General features: G+C 57.5%; 1 protein-coding gene across 1 annotated transcript; it reads left to right on the forward strand.

Annotated features, from left to right (window-relative positions):
• Positions 1 to 354: 354 nt before the first annotated feature.
• On the forward strand, positions 355 to 918 carry Hes5 (hes family bHLH transcription factor 5; the record flags this gene model as incomplete). Its single annotated transcript, XM_013037724.1, is given in 2 exon segments — positions 355 to 520; positions 795 to 918. Coding segments are annotated over 2 exon segments (290 nt in total), but the record flags the coding sequence as incomplete, so codon positions are not given.
• Between the last annotated feature and the right edge of the window lie 6 nt (positions 919 to 924).

A 924-nucleotide genomic window follows, 5' to 3' on the forward strand; every position in this document is an offset into this window, starting at 1 on the left:
ATAAGAGCAAGAATTAAAAATAGGTCTGCATCAAATTAGAACTATTGAGTAGAGAAAGAATTTTTATGTAAAACACACAAAGCTCAAAATTAGATCTCAAATTAAAAGCTATTGCAATTCATAAATGTGTAAATGAGGTGATAGGTTTCAGAAAATACAAATGTGAACACGTGAAGAAATTGCCAACATATTACAGACATTAATGGAAATTAAATAAATATTCAAAGTAAGGTTCCATTAAGTCCCAATCAGACTGGAAAGCATTAGAAAAATAAAGTAAGACATGCTGGAAAGTATATAATAAAAGACATCATAAAATACTAATCCGCCCGCCTAACGCCCCCCCTCCCGCAGCTGCGGAAGCCGCTGGTGGAGAAGATGCACCGGGATCGCATCAACAGCAGCATCGAGCAGCTGAAGGTGTTTCTGGAGCAGGAGTTCGCGCGGCACCAGCCCAACTCCAAGCTGGAGAAGGCGGACATCCTGGAGATGGCCGTCAGCTACCTGAAGCACAGCAAAGGTGAGCCGCGCGCCCCGCGCCCCGCTCGTGCTGCCGGGCTTCGCACCGCCCTGTTCCACGCCGCCCGCGCTCCCCTACGCCGCGCCCCGCGCCCGGGCTGCACGCCGCCCCGCGTCCCCCAACCCCGCGCCCGGGCTGCACGCCGCCCCGCGCCCCGCGCCCCCTACGCCGCGCCCGGGCTGCACGCCGCCCGCACCCCCCTACCCCGCGTCCCGCGCCCGGGCTGCACGCCGCCCCGCGCCCCGCCCGCTCACGCAGCCCGGTCTCCCCGCAGCTTTCGCCGCGGCCGCTGGTCCCAAGAGCCTGCATTAGGACTTCAGCGAGGGCTACTCGTGGTGCCTGCATGAGGGCGTGTAGTTCCTGACGCTGCACGCCGCCAGCGACACCCAGATGAAGCTGCTCTA

This window comes from Dipodomys ordii, unplaced genomic scaffold (assembly GCF_000151885.1).
Source record: "Dipodomys ordii isolate 6190 unplaced genomic scaffold, Dord_2.0 Scaffold1000047447, whole genome shotgun sequence".
Lineage (NCBI taxonomy): Eukaryota > Metazoa > Chordata > Mammalia > Rodentia > Heteromyidae > Dipodomys > Dipodomys ordii.